Genomic DNA, 20,479 nt, shown 5'->3' on the forward strand with positions numbered 1-20,479 from the left:
AGCTTTCCTACTGTCTGTCTCTCCTACACTGTCTCCCTCTCAGCTTTCCGACTGTCCGTCTCATTCTCAGCTTTCCTACTGTCTGTTCCAATGAAGAAAATAAAACGCGTAAATGCTGCAGCGTGCCAACACAATCTTACACTGCAGTTCTCCGGTGGCACGATGATCTGTGTGATCTCTCCGCCGTGGACACAGAAGATGTGCTTCATCTCCCCGGTGAAGATGTCCCAGACGATCACAGAGAAGTCCACGCCTCCGGACACCAGCGAGCGCTGGTCGTAGCGCGGGGAGATCTGGTACGGGTAGAGGACACAGGTGACCTTGTTGCGGTGTCCTCGCAGGGTACGATGTGGAGGCCATCCTGGGAGGAAGAGAGAGAGAGCCCTTTGAGATAAGCTCAAAATTCATTTCATCATTTTGATGTCTCCCCGGGACCTAAACTAGTGATAATAGCAGATCTATTGCGGAGCAACGCGTCATGAGCTTGTAGATCGTCCATTTCCACTTCTGCTTGTAAGTTAAATTTGCGGAATTTCTTTAATCTTTTTAATTGTATTCATGCAATTCTTTTGAAAAAGTTTTAGAATATTTTTTTTTTACGGATGAAAACTTTGATTTAATTATTCTTTTTTCTTTCTTGGTCGAGTGGGGGCGGGCCTTATTCACACCAAGGCCCCCACTTGACTCGATCATGATTGGAGGAAGGCCCCTGCCTGTCACCTACATGAAAACTGAAACTTAAATGAAATCACTTCCCCCACCTACCTTTAAGAAAAGAAACAAAAGGGGGAGGCATATTTACTCGTCTGGGAAACAGTTCTTTTTACTGGACATTATCCTCATGTCTATATATATACATAGTGTGTTTGTGGACCCCCACCTCTCCTCAGCATGTGTTCTCCCTGCAGCAGCTGGACGATGGCGGTCTGGGTGGCGGGCACCAGGATGATGCTGCCATCCTCCCTGCCACACACCAGCCTGCCCTGCGACGGGATGTACACGCTGGCTGTCACCTGCAGGGGGAGACACAACACCAACACATGAGTCACACTAGTCTGCCCTGCCACAGGGATGTACAGATCCATCTAAAACAGCACTATGGTTGTTCTTTTTAGATGCACACCTTAATGGGTTCGTCTCCTCCGGGCATGACACTGAGCTGGTCAATGATCCCAGCCGACAGAGGGGTCAGCTTGTCAAAGGCCTCCTGGAGGCTGATGGTGGACGATACCTGGAGCTCTGGAGAGGGGAGGAGAGAGAGATGAAAACAAAAACATGACAGGGAAGACAGGTAGTGTGGAGATAAAGATAGAGGGGGAATTAGAGAGAGGGGCGGGACAAGAGAAGTACAAAGATACGTTTTTCTTTATAAGTGTGTTAGATTGGTTGATGAATTGAATGCATAGGACCACAATGGAATAAAGTCCCCAGGACTTTTTTTCCCCCTCCAAGTTATCCTTTTAGTCTTAATGTCTGTGTACCTTGTGCCTACCTATTTACATTTCAGACTAATGAAGTCCCTCATTCAACAAAATAATGCATTTTCATCCCACGTTTTGCCATAACTCAGTCAAAATTACTGGAACAACTATGCCAGTAAATACTTGTGCTATTCACTGGTGTATAATACTCTTCAACACTGAGTTTAACTGAGGACAATCAGTCACAACACACTGCCTCTCCAAATCATACTCATAGCTTCATAGCTTTTTTTGTCCACTAGGTGTCAATACAGTTCCACATTTCACAAAGATAACTCCCTCTCTCAGTCATTCATTTATTACCTTCACCATAATAGACTGGTTTTGACAGATGAAACATCCCATGATGATTCATGTGTCTACATAACTGCAGTAGAGCAGGGCAAGGGGGGGGATAGGAACCCTAGGTGGTCCTCTGGGTTAATAATACAGGGGGACAAATTATTACTCTTAGAGTAACAGACCTGTTATGATCATTCAGGGCTATCTCTTTATGTGTTTATGGTATCATTATTGTCCGCTCATTTTGCTCATTTTCATGTCCTTTTGACAAAATAATGTCCACCACAAGCCAACATGACGATGACCCCAGCCTGAAGCAGAGCTCAGAGGCTGGAGAGTGAGTGTCAGGGACGTGCAGAGAATGTAAGAGAAGCAAGGGTCTTTTAGTGAAAATATCAAAAATAGCAGACCGCTGCAACGCGTTGTGAGCTTGGAGGTCGGCTATTTTCAGTGCTTGATACCACACTCATAATCAAGTCAATACTGAAGATGTGGTGTATGGCATGGATTTCTGCACAGAGAGGGCAATTCGTTCAACATAAGACGACGCATTGAAGTTCAGGAGTGTTTGGACAAGGCAATTCTCTTAAATGCTGCCTTCAGGTATGGCATGGAAAAAGGGCATTTGCATTTCTTTCACCATAGTGAAAACTGCATTCATGGTCTGGAGAGGGCACTTTTTACAGACGTATAAAAGGGCAGAGGCTCAGTGAGTGCTACCTGAAGCAGAGCTCTGGGGCTGCAGAGGGGAGGCGTCAGGAATGCTCCACAGCGACAGCCTCCCAGCGGAGTCTCCCTGGATCAGCAGCTTGTGGAAGGGCTCCCTCCGACCATAGAAGAAGCGGTTCACCGGGGGACAGATGAGCAGCTGGGAGAGACGCAGGCAGGACACAGTATATGGGGTTAAAATCCACGTCAGTGACTCCGACAAAACTCTGGCCTGGACACCTGAGAGACCCCCAAATGGTCAATTTCATATTTGTAGACAATTATTTTATGCTATAAAGCTTTTTGGTTCTTAAGGGCTTGATATTGTTGCTGTCGGGCAGAAACCTCCTTATTCTAGCTTTTTGTGTTTTTTTCATAAATGAATGCTCTGTCTATAAAATAATAAAAGATGCAGGTCCACAAGCCCAAAATACATGCAAAACTTGGCACCTTTTTAGCTTGTAGATCTGCTACTTTTTTGTACGATTGAATACAAACCCCGAAAAGTAACAGTTTTGGACGTATGAGGTTTCCACCGGACAGAGACAATATACTTTGTTGTGTGTGGTGTGTGGCACACCAGCAATAGCAGATCTACAAGCTCACAGCACGCTGCGTTGTGACACAACGTGAGCTTGTAGAACAGCTATTGCCACAGCGAAGTGTAAATTCCAGCTGCGGTCACATACAAACCCACACATCTATACACAACCACACACTACAGGGTCGGTATGACCTGGGAAAGGATTCTGCAACTGGAATTAGGTTCATGTAATTTCGAAATAGAACTACAATGGAATTGTTCTCTGGCTCGTTTTGTGATAGTGGGGCTGGTGTTCAGGCACAGAGTGAAAAGAAACCATAGTACAGCAACAACAACAAAAAAAGAGAAAACAAATTCAAATCATGAAAGTAAAACGACTAAATCCTGACAGATGTAGCCACCGACAATGGCTACGACTGTATACAAAAGGTGAGTTTCCCTTTGTTTGATCGAGCAGTGCCGAGGACAGTGAGATCAGTCCACTGCCATGGACCATTTAAAAGAAATCAAGAGAGCTGTCAACTCTCACTCACTCTGTGAAAACACAGTATTTACGGAACACTATCGTTCATCGGTTTGGATGCACACATCATTAAAATTCATCTTTATAGTTATCAGTAGACAGCCTTTTAAAATCTCAGAGTTAGCACCCAGGATTTTCTTTGTGGAAATGTGCTTGAGGAAACTCACCAGTACTACATCTGCGCATAGCTTACATTAATTAAAGGAAGGAATAACCGGAGAGAATGCTGACATGAAAAGACCAAAACCAGACAAAGGAATGACCAGGGAACTAAATGACCAATCTTTGCCATGAATTATGACCCCAGGTCAAATTAAGTTTGGTGACAGTTTTTCTTCACAACCTGATCATACTTTTAATATTTAATTTATACTCTTGCCGACAATGTATAAATCAGGCTCAAATGACAGCCAACATGTGTGCCACGGGCCTCTGATTTTGGTCTCCCATGATGACCAGAGTGTCCTCTCCTGCATTCTCTTCCTATACCAATCTCTACATTTTCTTTCATTATGGTTTCCATTCTGTGAAGCCTTATGATTAATCTGAGGGTTACTGAGGATTGTAATGGAGGAGATGGATAGCAGGGTAGCATACTGGAGCTTTTGTATTGATTGTTTTGCTTCCAACAGGACTGTCCACCCTAAAATAGAATTGACAAGCTTATGATCACATCTTATATCCTAAATGTGAATGTGTGCAAATCACCCAAAGCCGATCCACTTTTAGCCCCATAGATTAGAATAGGGATATACCGATATAAGGAATACAATAGTGGTCAATACTGATAGCTTAGGGGAAAGAAATAGATATACTAATAATGCTAGCTATACCAAGGATAATTAATTTCAGTTGGGTTCAAATTGGGTTAGATCTAAACACACTAAAGAAAGCAAATTAACTTGAACAGGAAACATATCGTCACTGTCGGGCAGAAACCTTGTATCTCCAAGTTTCAAATTTGTACGTTTTTTCATAAAGCAAAGCCCTGTTTCATCATGCAAGACTGTCGCACAAAACTAGTGAAAATAGACGATCTAACGCCTTGCGATCTTTTCACTAGTTTAGATCATTTTAAAAATGATAAATACAAAAAGAACGGTTTTGGACATACAAGGTTTCCACCCGACAACGACGATATGAAGGTGTCGTATGATTCAAATCTGCTGCCGAGCCAATCAAACGAAGCTATGTAAAACTGAATGGGAACAGGAAACACTACTGGAAAGCCAGGAGTGGGACTACAGTTATGGGTGAATGTAATGCACAATCTACAGTATGTAAAGCGCCTTGGATAAAAGCGCTATATAAATAAACAATTTACCATTTACGCACACAACCTTTTTTTTACCAACGGGCCTTAGCATCGTGTATCTATTCAGCTTCTATCTTAGGGCCTCAGACCCGTTGGCAAAAACGAGCAGGTGTATTGAACCTCCTACAGTCACACAGGAAGGTCAAGTCACTTCTATTTGAGGGTAGACTGTCCTTTCAGGGTCCTTGGGGATAACTACAGATGCGGCTGAACTTCCAAGACAAGGGCTGGGTGAGTAGGTGAGCTGGAGAAAATGTCATGCTATGACAGGGGCTTTTCTACAAGACTTGTTCAAGTGCTGCTACTAGCAAATTGCTTGGGCTAAAATTGGTAACACTGACAGTACAGTCCACACAGTATTTTACCACATTACAATAATCTATACTCTCAATTCACATATGAGCTATGTGGGAACGGATGACGGCAATATTATTTTAACACGTTTTTAAACTGAAAATACAAATGCAATACTTCTTGCACAAGGAATCCGAGTCCAGTAGTGTGCCTATAATCAACTGTGCACTGCAAAAAGGTTTATCTTCTTGGACTGTTAATACGGTAAAGACAATGAAAGAAAATAAATGTCTGGCATCTACGGTTATTTTTCTATGAGCGTCATGGATTCACAGTGAAGGTAGAGATGGAAGCCAGTGGACCACAGACTGGTAAAGATGGACTGCCATCAGGCTGACAGCGGTGAGAACCTTTTAACAGAGGCGTAGTGAAGCAGTGAATGGCTGCAGTGAAGGGTCACTTATTTGCTAATCATCCTAAGTGGCGTAAGGATAATGCAAAGTACCACCAAAAGAGCTTTTTGTTTTCTGTGCTTTGTAAAACACACACACACACACACACGCACACGCACGCATGCGGCACACCAACAAACCAAACCACATCTTACGTTAAGATGTGAATAAAAGGCTAAATCAACAATAAAAACACTTTTAAAAAGGCACAACCAAAAACAGGGCTAGAGTGAAGAAGAGGAGGGACTCTGAAGCCACACGAACCTGTGTCCTCCAGTATTTGCAAGCGATTGCTTGCTTGTTTCAAACTACTAGTAGTAGTTTCCAGCAAATACATTCTGACCGAGGTCTGATAGTCATATAGCCTGTACACCATTTTCTCTTTTCAAAGGATATCTTCTACATCTGATGCCATTTTGGCTGAACAAAAAACAAATGTGACATAGAATACTTCTTCTAATCAGATAGTGGAGTAATTCTCAGGTAAACAACTCGTATTAAAACTTTATCTTACTCTCCTTGGTTTGTCATGATCTCAGGGGTTGGGGAGGAGGGTAAAAAGCAGCTTGGGGACTTTGCATGCGTCTTCATGAGGAAGACATAATGAGGGAGGAGAATGGTGCTTTCAAGGAGCTGGACATTTGTTTTAGTGGGAAAGAAGTGCATGGAACAGGGTGAACCAGAGTGAGTCAGGGATCCTGTCTGTCTGTCTTTCAGTCGGTCGGTCTGTCAGGCAGGAAGAGAGAAAGATCTTAAAACGAGAGGAGCAAACTAAGTGAGATGCTAGCTCTTACGTCATTCACTCATTGGCCTGCCTTAGGTCATCCAAAATAGCTGATCTAAAAGTTAGTTTCTTGTAAATCTACAATCCGGTCTACAAGCTTGTAGCTTGTAAAAGGGCTGTTTTTAGTGCGCAACACCCACACGCGAGTGACGTGAGTGAAGTATAACTCTGGCTTCACTTTAATCTGCAGTGCATACCTAAATCTATGAATCTATTTAAATGTGCATCAAACCCATCTATCCATACCTCTATTTAACGACTTGAACCCTAGCATGCTTGAAATTCTGGGAACGCAAGATCACGTGACCGGGAAGTCTGTCTCCCTCATTCATTTCAGTGTAATGCTGCTGCACAAATATGCATTTTCTCCTTATCCAACTTTTAAATCACCTTCATGTTTAAAACGCGGCCTTCTCTACCAGCCGTTACAAAAGCACTGCGGCCCGCGATTGTTCAAAAACTGTCCTGACTGAAAGAAAATACTATCGTGAAAGTAAACGGGACATACTTGGATTACATTTACTCTGATTACTTTTTTCCCAGGACTTCAGAAGAAGGTAAAATGGCGGGTTGCCATGGGCACCTGCCGATTAAATGTTGAATAATCCTGGGCACCCTATGTGTTAATGTTACTGTTGGACCATGACCAGGCCAAAGAGTGAATGTCAAGTGTTTTCAATGAGAGCACCCTCTACAGGTTGGAGTGTGCTCTTCTCTTCCCGAGTTGTCACTTTCTGGCAAAGCTGTAAAAGCCAACATAAGAAAAAATTAAAAATAAATGTATGAATCTATAATAAACTCTGTAAAATTGTTGTTTTAAAGAAATTACATTTAAATAAATGTACAATCTAGAGTATTTATTATTATTAACCATGTCCATATCTAATCTCACTAAAAAGAGATTAAATACAACAAACAAAGGGACACAGACACTCTTCTGTCAATGGAGCCTCAACTCATGTCATGATTTTTGCATGTGCTCCTAGTGAGCATATATATTTGTTTTCATCATACGAAAACCAACCAATCTTTAACTTACTTATTTTCTCACACTTAAATTTTAACCATCTATTTTTTCAAAATAAATTCAACATGTAGCCTCTATTTTTTTTACAGCTGAGGCCCAGAAAGTGAAAACTCCTCTCTGCTATCCTGCCAGTAAGTGGTCTTTGTGTTTGCTTGCTTGCTGTCTTTGGGGGCTTACTGGCGCCTCTAGCAGCCGGTGGTGGTATAGCAGCTCGGGGGTGTACAGCTCCAGGGCGCACCCGCTGGCAGGGAGGCACATTACCTCCACAAACGCCTCCTCCTCCTGCTCACCTCCTCCTCGCCCCTCCCACTGAGAGGGGTTCAGGGGAGGCACAAAGGAGGGAGGCGTAGAGGTGGGAGGGCATCAGCAACAGAAATAAAATAAAAGTAAAAAACAACAACAGACGACAAATTAACAACCTAAAAGACAATAAATTAATCCACAGATAATTACACAAACTAAGCATTCTGAAATCAAATTATATACACACACACGAAACACTGAGATTAAGCTTCAGACTCATGGACAGGCACAAGACCAATTTATATGTTGTCCTTCAGGCATCTGGTCTAGGGATGGAAATCAGAATCGGCCAATATAAAAAGAAAAAAAAAAAGAAAAACGGCAGGTATGATATCAAACCGGCCGGATCGGTGACGGGCAGGTCACTGACATAAATACCGGTTTTATGCCAATTGTGTCTATGGCACTGCACAGCATGATGCTCTGGTCCTGTGACTAAAGTAAACATTAGCAAGTAGCAGCCAGTCTACTTAGTGGCAGATTACCTTTGCAATGTAAGGATATATTCCATAATCCTGTGTCAATGTCGTCTCCAAAAAGAAGGGGGGGGGGGGAAAGCATGTGTCACCTGCTTTCCTCCTGCATAGTCCAGATATATTAGACTGGATATTGTCTGTGATTTTGGATATTGTACTGTTGTGATTGATTTGGCATTAGTGTTCTTCTTGCTTATTGGTACTCAAATTGAAGTATGTCTTGTAGGCCTACTTGGCCTGAAAAAAAGGGTATTGGAGCAACCCTATTTTCTAGTTCTTAGCTAAAGAAATCGGTATCGGAAAAATTGGTTTTGGCAGGTCAGACTTTCATAAAACCGGTGGATCGGTATCGGCCAAGAATTTTGCAATCGGTCCATCTCTAATCTGGTCCCGTCTTGCCCGAAAGCAGCCCCCATACCACCCCATACCCCCACCCTCATATCACCATTGCCCTCTGCGGCCACCCCACCCACATACCGCCTTACAACTCTAGAACTCTTTTGAAAATATCCTTTCCACATCCAACATTTAGTTTATTTTTTTAATTTTTTGTTACGTTTCAATCCAAACAGCATGACGCTAAAGATTGCGAATTGAAAATAGTTGGCAAGGATGCTTCATTAATGTGTTTTCAATACTATATTATACACAATACTGAACACGAACCGTTGAAGCTAGTCATCTACATGCTTCTGAAGGCCGACATTATACTGTATTTATAATGGGGCCGATCATAATAGTTGTGTAAAACGTTCAAAAAATAAAATAAAAACTACTCAGCCAAAATAAAGCTCAACCATTGCATATGGCCTTTACAACAATAATGTTTGGAGTACAATTTAATGTAACAACTGGCCTCATCCATGTGTGTGAAGCCAATCCGCAGTTCCTACAGTCAGTGTTTCACAGCACAGGGTCTAAGGACCCAATAATCTGTTGGGGGATGTTTTCTCAGGACTGGGACCAAAGCCCAACATTTAACTTTGTTACAACTTTTATGCTCATTACTTAAAAAAAAAAAATAAAATAAAAAACACCAGGGCTCATTGTGCTTTTATTACTTAAAAAGAAATCACACCAGATTTGGTGCAGAAATTGTCAATTTGCTGCAATTTAGCTATTTCTATTAGTTCCCCTGCCCTCATTCCAGCATTATGCTTTTGCATTGTTTGAGATCAGTGAACAAATGACACATTCTTGGTCTCAGCAATCATTGACATTAAGAAAGATATGATTATTATATGTTTTTCCCCCAACAATTATGAATCCTTAATTGCTTTTGGAATGTTTGAATTGCTCTTCACAGTCAAACACAATATCGTTAGTTAGTTACACAACATCTACATTCTTCCTGGCTACGCTTCCGCAGTGACAGACGAGACAGCGGCTCTTCGGATTACCCGTAACGATTAGATTTGGTGTTAAGATAATAGGTTTTAGATTAGACAGTGTCTATGTGTGACACACTGATAAACAAACAAACAAACAGAGGCAGGAGCGAGGCTGACCTGTTTGTCGGAGCGGTCTGCGATGCTGTACACCAGCGGAGGAATGGAACCTTCCTTGGTCTTCCCAACGTCACTACGGAAATGCTCACTGGCAGGCAGGCAGCTGGAACACACACCACAACATTTTATAAATGCCATTTCTACCATTTTTGATTTCTGAATTATACTTTAGCACAGGGTCCCAGTTTTCCCCAAGGTCCGAATTATGTCTAGGGTACTAAGCAGAGGGCCACAACATTGAAGGGGGCGACGGTGGCGTTTCCGCTACTCCAGCAACAGTTCAGATATCGTCACTGTCGGGCAGAAACCTTGTATCTCCAAGTTTAAAATGTGTACGTTTTTTGGTAAAGCCCTACTTCATCATACAAGATCGTCGCACAAAACTAGTGAAAACAGCAGATGTGTGCTTGTAGATTGGCTGTTTTCACTAGTTTAGTAATTTTTTAGATGATAAATACAAAACGAACGGTTTTGGACATACAAGATTTCCACCCAACAATGACGATATACTAGTGTTGTTGCTGCTATTATAATACCATTATTACTGGTGTTAGTGGGGGCCAGACAGTAGCCCCCCGCAAAAAAAGAAAAAGCCCGATCTTGCGGCAGATCTGCGTTTTTGTCGGCGAGCGCCCAAAATCGGAGCAAAAAGTCATGCGGTGTGTACAAGCCCTTACCTGGCAGGTAGTTTGTAGATGTAACTACAGCCGTCCTCGGTCCAGATGATGACTTTGTCGGCAGCGATGAACTCCCCTCCGGTCCAGGCCTGGTCGTTCTCACTGGGAACCGAACACAGCAGGGAGTAGTCACCTGCGTCAAACACCTGGACACACAAACACACACAGAGACACAGAGATCCAGAAACAGAAGAGTGTTATTAGCACATTAAAACCAGGAAAGCAGCTGTGCCACTTTGGATTTTAACCGCTTTAAAATATCACAAAAAGATCAATTGGGGGTCCTTGATGTCAAGGAACCACTGACAAAGTAGAGTTAAAAAGTGAGTGTTTTTACCCTCCAGTATTTGGAGCAGACGACCAGCAGGCTGCTCTGGGTGAAGGTACAGAAGGAGATGCTCTGACATCCCTGACAGTAGATGGGCTTGGACTCCTCCTCAAACACTGGGTCTAAATCCTGAGGATGACGGAACACAAGGAAAGAAACAGAAAGAAAGTCAGATCGAAAAATATAAGAGGAGGGAGATATTAGATTATAATCATCCCTGGATGTATCATTACGGTACCATGTTATGTTAATGACATTATTATAACCCAACCTGCATCCTGCTGACCTCAGCTGTCACAATCCACACCTTCAGAATCCCAGTTACTGACACTGCAACTACTGTGTCCTCTGTAATGGACGGACGGACGGACAGAGAGAGAGAGAGAGAGAGAGAGAGAGAGAGAGAGAGAGAGAGAGAGAGAGAGACATAGAGTAGACATTAAAACTCAGATTTTAGATTTTATAACTGACTGGCTGACTGACTGACGCCAGACTATGTTGTCTGGCGTGATAACTAAATTAAATTAGAACTATAATGATGTGAGAATCCAATCCGATGATGAATAACATTCTGAAAACATGTTGAACATGAGTCATGAGCGATTTTCAATACCACCCATTTGTAGTTATCGGCCTCCAGGGACAAATGAGCCACAAGACTTGCATCTCTGACATATTGTGTACGTGTGTATCCAAAAGGCACCCTGGATGATGAGAGGGCCTATAGGAGGGAAATTGAAGAGCTAACCCTATGGTGCCAGAATAACAATCTCTCTCTAAATGTTAGTAAAACAAAAGAGATCATCGTTGACTTTAGGAAGTCTAAAGTCAATCACAGTCCCTTAACCATAAATGGTTCACCTGTAGACATAGTGGACAGTTTCAAATTCCTGGGTGTTCACAAAACAAACTCACTCACATGGTCTCTAAACAGCAAAGGTATCCTTAAGAAAGCGCAGCAGCGATTGTACTTTCTGAGGCGCCTCAGGAGATTTGGCCTGAGCACCAAGGCTCTTGTAAATTTCTATCGCTGTACCATAGAAAGTGTTTTGACAGGATGCATCACAGTGTGGTTTGGTAACGTGACTGTTCAAGACAGTAAACAGTTACAGAGAATTGTGAAGAGAGCTGCCAAAATCATTGGCACAGAATTACCACAGCTACACACAATCTATAACACACGCTGTAAGAAAAAGACAGAGAACATCTTAAAGGACAGCAGTCATCCCGCCCATTCCCTGTTCTATCTCCTCCCATCCAAAAAACGTTACCAGAGCATCTCATCGCACACCACCCGTCTCAGTAATAGTTTTTATGCTCAAGCAATCAGGCTGCTTAACGAAGAGATGAAAGCGAGACGTAGGTAGTCATGTGCACTGTACGCAGTTTTTAAACTGTACACTGTTACACTGTATGGTTCTTGTTGTTTTTGGGTTGTCTTGGGTGACTTGTTGTTGTCTTGTTGTTGTGGGTTGATGTTTTTGTGTGTAATAAGGCTGAGAGTGCTCCTGGCACAAGCATTTCATTGTATGTCTGTACCTGTATGGATATGCATGTGACTAATAAACCTGAACCTGAACCTGAACCTGTACTCTATTCTCTCTGTCTGTCTGTCTGTCTGTCTGGCTGGCTGGCTGTCTTACCCTGTGTGCGGTGAGACCTGATGATGCTCATGGAACTGATCCAGTCGGGCGCTATCTTGGACACCAGGGAGTAGAGGACCTCCAGGCTGGTGGCGTCCACCACAAGGATCTCTGGGTAATGTCCGTTGCACAACAGGCGGCCTTCACGCTCAGTACCGATGGTGAAATGATAAAACTGAAAAATAGAAGCAAGAGGAAAATGTTCGAACAGGAATATGGAGGTGATAAGAGGGGATTTTTTATTTTTTTATAAGAAACAATGTAAACATTTTTGATTAGCCACTGTAATTGCACTCATTACAACTACTACTGTATGTATGTGTGTGTGTGTGTGTGTGTGTGTGTGTGTGTGTGTGCGTGCGTACGTACGTGCGTGCGTGCGTGCGAAAAAGTAAACAGTAAAAATGTTGTACCTGTATGGAGGTGTGAGCACAGGCCAGTTTTGTGAACTCAATACAACGTCCATCATTCACATCCCAGAGGCACATCTCCCTACAAACACACATGGACACATACCGTAAGCCTGATTTACAGTATACAGTATAGATGCAATCTTTTTGACAGTACGAATTAGGGGTCAGCAATGTTATCAATCTGAAAACCTTCTTTTGATTAAACATTCTAGTTGAGAACATATAAGCAAATACACAATTATATATTTTTGATAGATATAAAGTTATGGATAAATAGATATTAAACTTCAATAACAAGCAAACAATTAAATATAATATACACACATGAACTTAAAGCTATACTGTGTAAGTTGCTCAACTAGTGGTCAGTAGCGTCCGCGTCTTTCGGCCGTTTTTCGCCGCGGACCGGGCCTCACACCCCCGCGTCACCCCCGCGTCTGCCTCCACCTCGCCGAGATCTATCTTTAGAGGGGTCCCTGGTTCCTGTGCGTTCAGGCATTCCGGAGAAACGGAGTGTTTCACCCGAGTATAGATAGAGACACACAGGCGCCTACAAATATGGCCGCCCTATTGTGATAGCTAGCGACCCCACTTCAAGATGCGCTGTGATTGGCCGGCAGCGTATAACCCTCGCTGTGATTGGCCGGTAGTGTATGATGACGTAATTTTTGCGCAAAAACCGGACCCCGGTCAGGATCATAGAAAACATATAAAGAGAAGGCTTCAGAAGCTGAAAATAACGGAGTGGGTGTTCTAAAACTTTAGCGATTTAAGAGTAAAAAAAGTTACATGGTACAACTTTAACTCTGTTTAATTTTACAAGCTCACAGCACGACACAGCACCACGCTATGAGCTTGTAAATCTGCTATTTTTGAAAGATCATGAAAATGTGTGCAAATCTTTTAATAAATATATTTCTTTTAAGCCAACTTTTGTAACTCAAATCTCTGCTTCTAGGGGGGTCCCTGGAACAACATATACATATCATTTCGTGGGTCCTTGACATGAAAACGTTTGAGAACCACTGATCATAGAAAGAAACCTTAGAAGGATTTGGAAGACATTTGTAATATAGAATGGGCCGCAGGTCTTTTAATGGCTTAACAGAGCAGCACTTACCCACTCTCTGAAGCACTGACAATATACTGCTTGTCACTGCAGGCGCTGGCCTTGGACAGACAGGTGATGGAGGCTGTGTGACCAAACAACATCGCCCGGGGACAAATCTGGACAGAAAGGATATTGATATTATTAATATTATCATCAGTTGTAGTAGTAATAGTTGTAGTCAATACTACAGTACTAACAAGTAGTGTTGGTTTTGACAGCAAATTTTGGTTTAGTTTTACAATTTAGGCATTTAGCAGACGCTACAATAAGCAATCAATACATCAACATCAATACATCAAATGCATAGAAATAGCAATCTAAGAAAAAGAACGTAGGTAGGTAGACCAAGCACCTTTAGTCATAGTCTTGGAATAATATTCCATTTAGCTATATTTTAGTCATCTGAAATGTTTTAATCCACTAAATATTAGATTTCAGACAACTGACATACGGCGCCATTATTTTCAATGAACTAACCGACACCGGCGGCATCAGATGCGCGCAGGCGCGAGTCTGCCGCGCAGATACGCTGCTGTTCTATTTTTCCAGCATTGCCGCGCAGTGAAAATGTTCTCCCCACCGGGGGAAATGCAGTTGGTGTTACCACATGGCACTTCACACCATTTCAATACTGCAACGCTGCGCAGTTGCCCGCGTCCGATGTGTGTCCCTTAAATCTACAGTTGATTTTGGCGAGTAAGATGTATATTTGACGCCGGGCCTTGATGGTGTCATAATGTGTGATTTTTACACTTGCTTGCGTGCTGACTGAGAAAATAGCCGATCTACAAGCCAAATTGGTGAAGAAACTTTCTGACCAAGCAGCAATTGGGGGGAGAATTTGATTGGGGAGAAAAAGTGACTCGTCATCATCATGATATCATTCTTCACCTCTAGTTCCGGGGTCATGTCCCACAGACAGATCTGTCCATCGTGGCAGCCGGTGATGATGGTGCTGAAGTCGTCCATGACCAGCAGGCTGCTGATGCAGTGGGTTGGGGCGGTGCGACCCCACAGCACTATGGGCAGCACCAGGCTGTTCCCCGCCATCGTGGTGATCTGTCTAGATGGCAGAGAGGCAGAGAGAGAGAGAGAGAGAGAGAGAGAGAGAGAGAGAGAGAGAGGCAGAGAGAGATACAGAAAGAGAGGCAGAGAGATACAGAGAAAAAGGCAGAGAGCGAGGCAGAGAAAGAGAGGCAGAGAGAGAGAGAGAGAGAGAGAGAGAGAAAGAAAGCAAGAAAAGCAAAGTGAGCGTTATGTGAGCATTAGCCTTTATGGTAAATGGTGCATTTATACAGTGCCTTAATCCAAGGCGCTTTACAGAGATCGTGCATTACATTCACCCATTCACTTCACACACACATTCAAACACCGATGGCGGAGGAAACCATGCAAGGCACCAACCTGCTCACCGGGAGCTCAGAGTCTTGCTCAAGGACTATTTGACACCAACTCCGGGGGAGCCCAGGATAGAACTGGGAACCCTTCGGGAACCCTCTGTGTTCTAAGACAGTACCTCTACCCCTGAGCCACTGCTTTATGTAGACGGCATATTTTAAGTAATAACTTTTTTCAATAACAAGAAAACCATTGATCATCCATTATATCATTTTAGAGAGAGGTCAGTCAGTCAGTCAGTCAGTCAGTCAGTCAGTCAGTCACAAATGCATTTCCACCTTTATCTCTTCAGCAACTGATCCCAATTTTCACATTTTTCATTGGCCATTAGCATTAGACAGAGGCTGACGGAGCCCGATTTCCATTTTCACCAAATTCAAGCTATTTATTCGCGTTTTTATACCACTTCTGTTCAACTCAACTTCAGCCTGTTGTCAGGGCAACGGTCCGTTCCTCCAGGCCATGGGATCTGTAACCCCACACCCACCAATCTCACCAGGGTTTCCTGCAGCACTTTACAGGCCAGGCGCCCCGCCCGGCCTGAAAACCCCCCCGCCCCCCCAAGGGTATTAAAAAATTTTCAAAAAATTTTTTTTTTCTCAAAAAAACTTTTTGGACCTCCAACAATGTACTAGGCATGATCGCGATCGCGAAATTGCATGTTTAACCCCCATACCAACCCTATCTTTCAAACATGGCAGCCATGTTTGTTTACATTTGAAGAAAACATAAGGGCTGGTATCTCCTGAATGCAGGAAATACTCAAGTAAAGTGCAAATACCTGAAAATCTCCTTTGTACAGTATAAGTACAGTACTTAAGTAAATCTACTTAGTTACTTTACACCAATGTTTCTTTTTTTTTACTGTGCTGTAGACTTCTATTTATATGGCACGAGTGCTGGTTGATTAACCTGGGGGAAAAAAACAAGTTACACTGTCCTGTGAAAAACGTAGTTATTCAATGTTGAATAAATGTGAATGATAGCATGTAGTTGTGTTTTCCGTCATCATGGGCACATTCATGTGTTTTTTATAGGGCAAAAATAAGAATTAATATAAAAAATTAAGTGAATTAATTACTCGAATTAATTAATTAATTATCAAAAAATTTCGGCGGTCAAGACTTTTTCCTGCAGGAAACCCTGCTCACAGTTAGGAATGTTGCAGTGTCTCTCTCTCTCTCTCTCTCTCTCTCTCTCTCTCTCTCTCATGTGGTTTGCCTGCATGCACGGGTCACTCATGCACCGGGTGCATTTGATGTGTGTCTTATCTTCCGACGGGTATGGCAAAATTATGTAGAGCAAGCGCATACATCCTCATACTTCTATTCACCTAATTTAGCTGTTAAATTATTTGTATCCATCAAAAAATATACACTCCTCCATGGGCTGCTCCTTACATTATGATGCCCCCACATATTCTCACGCACGCACCAGTTACAGTTACCTTCTCCTAAACCCACACTCTGCACATATATTGGAGCACATATCTTCAAACGGGTAAGGTCTAGTTACACTGACAAACCAATAGCATAGCTAGCATAAACATAAAAGAAGAACAGGTAACAAAGAACTATTATTACTCATCATCGTCACTATATGATCCAAGCCATCACATGTCTGCTGAAATATTAGGATCAACCTTTAATCTCATTCAAGTAAAAATAACTAGAGACACGTTCTTGTCAGGATCATGGTGGTATATTCAAGTAGGTGATGCTTTCAACTTGCAAGGAATTGTTTAACATAACATAATATTAGGACTATGTCTACTAGAACAGGGCTGAAATCATGGGTGTCATAAACAGCTTTCAGTAGAGTTGTTCCGAAACCAACACAAGTATCAGAAAAGCTGCCGATACTGGCTAAAATGCCGTTTTATTAACTTACAGCTGCACTTTAACATTTGCCATATTAGATGGCATGCTCACACACCCACACATACAAATTACACCCAGGTAAGGTCCATTTGTGTCTCTGAGAGAGTACAAATGTAACCACATCGTTGTTTTTGTTACACCAAGGATTTTTACTATGCACCCAGCCAGATTGATTAACATGATTATCAGCGCTTCTGCTGAGGCCAAACAGCTGAGCAGGAATGTGTTGAATGAAGTGACAGACTGACTGACACAATCAGATATTGATTGCACATCATCTGAAGACCATGGGGGATGGGGAGACCTCAGCCATCTGAGGGACACCCACTGTCCCTACCCCCATTAAAAAGTGTTTTCCAAGGGACCCAGGGGCCTATAGTGCAGGGGTCTTCAACGTTTTCAGGCCAAGGACCCCTTAGTTGAGAGTTGTTTGACAGCACAATCTTCAGTGTATTTTGGATTCATGTCAATTTGTGTTTTCAGATATTTAACCACTTGAACTATCAATAAAATAATACTTAAAATTGACCTTTCACTCTGTACTTAGTCTGCTCTTTTTCCCCCTCTAGACCAAACCTCTTTGCCGAAAATAGCCGATCGACAAGCTCACAACTGAGCATGTAGATCTGCTATTTTTGTCTAAAGCTCTCAGAATATGGACGCTAGGGTTCAAGTGGTTAATATAAAAAAGGAAAAAAAGGCTTCTAAGATTTGTAGGACCCCCTATAGTAACCCTGAGGACCCCCTAGGGGTCCCGGACCCCCTGTTGAAGACCCTTGTCCCCCTGTTGAAGACCATTGTTATAGTGAGTCAGTCCGACCAAAGAGGCACATCTGTCGGCCTTAGAACCCAACACACAGCCATGCACCATGTAGAATACTTCCTAAAGGTTAAGGATGTCCACAAATACAACACCAGAGGCAGCTCCACAAATCACGTTCAACCCAGATTTGACTCTAAAAAGGGCTCAAATTAGTTCTCTTGCTATACCACTAACATGTGGAACGCCCTACCGCAAGCCTTAAAGGAGTGTAAATCCCCAACTTCCTTCAAAATCGGTCTGAAAGGTCACCTACAGACTGCTGCTAATCGAAACTTGTAATAGACTAAGCCCATACTTACTTTCCTATAATGCAACCTTATAATAAATTCTTCAATCAAGCAAACCACTGTTGTGTTGTATTATTGGCTTGTTAGGTAAAGTTACTATCAACCAAGCAGGTTAAGACATCATGCACCAGTGATTTTCAAAGTGGGTCCAGGTTCCAGGGTCCTTGATGGGGTTCCAGGGGGTCCCCAGCGAGATGAAGAACCGTTTATACTCTTATGCCCTGTTTTATTTTGTTGAGCTATCCGAAAATACGAGCAACACAAGCTCACCAACGAGATGTGACGCATTGTGAGCTCATATAGGAGCCCACTTTTGAAACATGTTGACATAAAGATCCTAGGATATTGTGTAAAAGTACATTTTCTTGAAACTTTCATATATTTCTTGAAACTTTCATATATTCTAGATACATTGGACAATCAGTGAATCATTCCAAGCCTTTTTTTGCTAAAACTTCGATTTTTTTAATGGCATACAGCTCATGAATATCAAAAGTCCATATTTCAAAATATTACAATATTACCCAAGACCACCCAAAACAAGGATTTATAATAGAAATGTCAACCTTCTGAAGTCAGAGTTGGTTGGAAGTCCAGTGGGAAGTTTTCAAAGTCAGTTATAATTTGGGGTGCTATGGCATCTACAATGCTTTTTTACACAATATTCTATTGCCCTGGCTGGCACACACTCTTTTCAAAATCCACAGCCACCATAACATGTCCATTTATAGGGTCTCTGTCACTCTGACTGACATGAAAACGTTTTGACTTGAGAAGCAACCATGTCTGTCTGTCTGTCTGTCACAAATGACTGGTCACACTACAAAGGACTACAAACCATTGAATGACATCTATAGACATACAGTATGAAACAGACCTGCTTACCTTTAAAACACATTTTTAAATCAGATATGTATGTTTCTTATACTATTTAAATCGTAGTTGAGAAAATGAAATTGTTCCCAAAGGCTTTATAGCATACCCTGTCCCAGTATATATTTATACGACACACTGCTGTAGTGCGACATAGCTCTGTTACACAATGCTGTAAGCACCCCTCCAACTGTTCCCAATATTCAACAGTTTTAATTATATTTTGACACTTGCTTTGACAATGTAAACATATCTTTTCTCATGTCAATAAAGCTCCTGTGAATTGTCATGTCACAGATGACTGGTTACACAGGTCCAGCCAGCAGGCTAACGAAACCAAGCTAATGCTATTCAACGCTAAGGGTTTCCCCCAAACTCATACGTTTATTAATGAACAACAACCGCTTGAGAAGCTGAATATAAGGGCGTTTTAGTGTTGATATTCTTTCCATATGTATATGTGTTGTGTACCCAAATGAACTGGAGCAGATGGGAGATGCGTTGGTTGTCTGTCATAACGTTAGAAAAACATACACCTGCAATGTCGAGGCTTCTGGGGTTAAAAGCAAAGACGACACAAACTAAAACTAGTCGTTAGTAGTGAGTAGAGGATGCATTACCAGGTGTTGAGGAGGTTCTACTGAAACATTATCCGTGTGTTTATTGAAGAAGAAAGTGGGCTTCGTTTCGTGCGTTGCTCTGTGGCGTTGAATGTAATCCTGATAATAATGGAGTTGTTACTGTGTCAGAACATCTGGTCAGCTGATCTGCTCTGGTCAGCTGATCACACAGCTAGCGTTGCCAGGTTTGATCAAAACAAGCACCAGATGAAGCAACAGAGGTTTAAAGGAGTAGTTCACCCCCAAAATGACTTTTTAAATCTGGAACAGATTTCAACATTTCGTTGTTGTTCTGTCGCAGCCCCCCAGACAATGGGGGAAGGGGGGAAAAGAACTGCATTAGAGCCAATCGCAGGCGAGTTTAACGCTCCTCCAGACTATGGGTTACAAACGGCAACGGGAGTAGAGATGGGATTTATGGCTCTTTGAAGTGAGCCGGATCTGTTCCTTTCAAAGAGCCGTTCAAAAGACTGGCTCATTCTAGTTACTATAGTTACTTACTTTGTAGATTTTGATTATAATTACAACAAATAACTTATACAACCCTGTATACATTTATTTCTGACATATATATAGGTACATACCTGCCATTTGAAAATAGCCGATCTACAAGCTCACAATGCGCTTACTTTGTAGATTTTGATTATAATTACAACAAATAACTTATACAACCCTGTATACATTTATTTCTGACATATATATAGGTACATACCTGCCATTTGAAAATAG

General features: G+C 42.2%; 1 protein-coding gene across 1 annotated transcript in view; it reads right to left on the minus strand.

Annotated features, from left to right (window-relative positions):
- The window catches only part of wdr7 (WD repeat domain 7), a gene marked incomplete at its 3' end in the record, with an annotated part of 160,685 nt that extends 140,816 nt beyond the window's left edge, over window positions 1-19,869 (minus strand). Inside the window, exons 1-13 of the mRNA XM_080743819.1 lie at window positions 19,751-19,869; window positions 14,761-14,932; window positions 13,879-13,985; window positions 12,759-12,837; window positions 12,346-12,520; window positions 10,974-11,050; window positions 10,712-10,831; window positions 10,375-10,520; window positions 9,698-9,800; window positions 2,484-2,631; window positions 1,124-1,239; window positions 881-1,013; window positions 141-361 (exon numbers count right to left, since the gene is read on the minus strand). Coding sequence (XP_080599945.1) covers window positions 141-361; window positions 881-1,013; window positions 1,124-1,239; window positions 2,484-2,631; window positions 9,698-9,800; window positions 10,375-10,520; window positions 10,712-10,831; window positions 10,974-11,050; window positions 12,346-12,520; window positions 12,759-12,837; window positions 13,879-13,985; window positions 14,761-14,919 — 1,584 coding nt within the window. The 5' untranslated portion in view covers window positions 14,920-14,932; window positions 19,751-19,869. The remainder of the gene's footprint in view (window positions 1-140; window positions 362-880; window positions 1,014-1,123; window positions 1,240-2,483; window positions 2,632-9,697; window positions 9,801-10,374; window positions 10,521-10,711; window positions 10,832-10,973; window positions 11,051-12,345; window positions 12,521-12,758; window positions 12,838-13,878; window positions 13,986-14,760; window positions 14,933-19,750) is intronic.
- Window positions 19,870-20,479: the final 610 nt, after the last annotated feature.

Source organism: Nannobrachium achirus (genome assembly GCF_963921795.1).
Source record: "Nannobrachium achirus genome assembly, chromosome: 15".
Classification (NCBI taxonomy): Eukaryota; Metazoa; Chordata; class Actinopteri; order Myctophiformes; family Myctophidae; genus Nannobrachium; species Nannobrachium achirus.